The sequence below is a fragment of the Micropterus dolomieu genome, unplaced genomic scaffold (genome assembly GCF_021292245.1).
Source record: "Micropterus dolomieu isolate WLL.071019.BEF.003 ecotype Adirondacks unplaced genomic scaffold, ASM2129224v1 contig_1822, whole genome shotgun sequence".
NCBI classification, from domain to species: domain Eukaryota; kingdom Metazoa; phylum Chordata; class Actinopteri; order Centrarchiformes; family Centrarchidae; genus Micropterus; species Micropterus dolomieu.
Genome location: NW_025730812.1, coordinates 1 through 2288, shown reverse-complemented (window position 1 = coordinate 2288; position 2288 = coordinate 1). Strand labels below are relative to the sequence as shown.

The window sequence follows — 2288 nt, the reverse complement described above, 5'->3', positions numbered from 1 at the left end:
GATCTCAATTCAAACTAAAATCACACCCAGATGAGATTTGCAAGGCCTGGTGGGATTTTGGTGTTTCATTGTTGAGGCTTTTGTTTTTCCATGTAGGCCTCTCTTTGTTCACCCACGTGGTGAGATCCCATCACGGACGGTACGGTTGTATTTTTCTGTTTAATAAATAGGTGTTAGAATATTTAATTTCCTGACATTCTTTGAGTTAATTTTCTTTCTTTCTTCTTCTATTGCACCTTTCTAGTTGCCCGACCACTCAAAGAGCTTTACACTACATGTCACATTGGTCCATAGGTTTTTGTTCCCTGGACCCATGGCTTCGCTCTAGGGCTAATTAATGAGTTCATTGTGGTGTGCATATAATTAACTTTGTCTAAGAATGTAAAATTTACTTCGTAGGAAGTAATTAATGTGTGTCTATTTTTCATTTTAATTTCTTATATTTATTTGTACTTGTATTCTTACTTTCTCCTTCTTTTCCTACCTCTCCTTCTTAGGAAATATAATTAGTAGGCCTATATGTTCGTGTTGATACATGTGGAAGGATAGATGTAGTTGTGTGTGTCTGTGTGTATCTTTGTGTGTGTGTGTATTTGGTCCACCTGCTATCAGATTCTTACTCCCTTGTTATTGTTTTGTTGAAGTATTGAATATTTAACACTCAGTGTAATACAAAAACATTAAGGGGGGAAAATGTTTTGTACAATTAATCAATGTATTATCCATGTAAAAATATACACATTTTGGTAGTACTACAGGTTTATGACAGGAATGGTGGCAAATGAGACAAGATTAAGTGTTGGTCATTCAAGTCTGTACTGAAGTGTCTTGATGAAAAAGTTTTCTCTCCACAGCCAAGTCTTCTACCTTTGTGGGCAGTTGTGACTTTGAGGAGGAGGACATTTGTGGGATGATTCAGGGTCCTGGCAATGCAAAGTGGGAACAACGTAGTTCTGTGAAAGGAGGGCCTCAGACTGACTTCACCAACATGGGACAATGCAAAGGTGACTGTCAATCATTACAATGCATGTTAATGTGTTAAAGAAACAATGGAAAAAGCAGATAAGATAAAACTGAACTTTTGTTGTGCAACAGAAACAAAACGACAAAATCTATAAAACAGTTCAAATCTAGACTAGATAACACCACTCTAGACTAGACAACAGTAGTGGCCTTTACTAAATTGAGAAAAATAAAAACCAAATATAAATAAATACATTCACTTAGCCACACAATTCTAAACTCAAGGTGAAATATTTGAATTTACCATAAAATACGTTCATTCACAGAATACACTTTGCCCAACACTAAAATGCAGTGTGCGTCCTCAGGACACGCCCACACACACACACACCAGGAACTCCTCACGTGTATCTCCCCTCTAAGTCATTGGAAAAGTACAAAATAAGCATTGTTTATTTACATCGTCAGTATAGACTAATATAATGTGATTTTGTTTATTAATACACTCACTCACGCTCTCGCCACTGGTCAGAGTCTCTTCTCCTTGTGGCGAAGATACACACACTCACTCGGTTATCGATCGTCAGGAATCAGCTGGGACACCCAGGTCTTCGTGCATCTACCTTGGTCCGCTAGCTAGTTCACACTTCCGTCTGCCGATCTCAAGGATTATTAATGTACTTTACCATGGTTTATGGAGATATCCTCCATATCAATAACCCAAAAGTACATCCCGTGCCGTTTCTCTACACCACGGGGCCTGACACTTCCGTTTTTCCCCCGTGTCCTGCCGGAAACTCATCCCTCTCGCACGATCCGTCCCATGCAGCACTCTTGAAGTGACAGTGCCATTAAATAGAGAGGAATGTTATCGCTGCAGTAATCCCACCAGCAATTACATAACACTATAACCCACATAACACTACACAGGTGATCATGCAGAACTAACTTTTCATTTGTTTACTGTAATTTGAAAGTTCTGAGGCCCAACAAGTTCTCTCTGCCCTCAGGAAAAGGCTTCTTCATGCACTTCAGCACGGCCTCTGCTAAACCTGGTGACCGTGCAGTCCTGGAGAGTCGTTGGCTTTATCCCAAACCTGGAGCCCAGTGTCTGCAGTTCTTCCTCCATAACACCGGGGCAGCAGATGATGTTCTCAACATCTGGGTGCGAGAGGATGACCGCAGCAGAAAACCGAAGCTCTTCAAGAGTATTTCAGGTAACAAATGAAATATTACATACTGTATGATCCACAGTATAGTTTTTTTAATTAAAGCCCCTATGTGGATGTTTCTGACTTTGGCGACTCCAAGCAACATTTAGACTG

General features: G+C 40.1%; 1 protein-coding gene across 1 annotated transcript; it reads left to right on the top strand.

The window, feature by feature from the left end:
- Positions 1–854: 854 nt before the first annotated feature.
- LOC123964337 (meprin A subunit beta-like) lies at positions 855–2180 on the top strand (the record flags this gene model as incomplete). The annotated part of the gene is made up of 2 exons (XM_046041375.1): positions 855–1004; positions 1974–2180. Coding segments are annotated over 2 exons (357 nt in total), but the record flags the coding sequence as incomplete, so codon positions are not given.
- Positions 2181–2288: the final 108 nt, after the last annotated feature.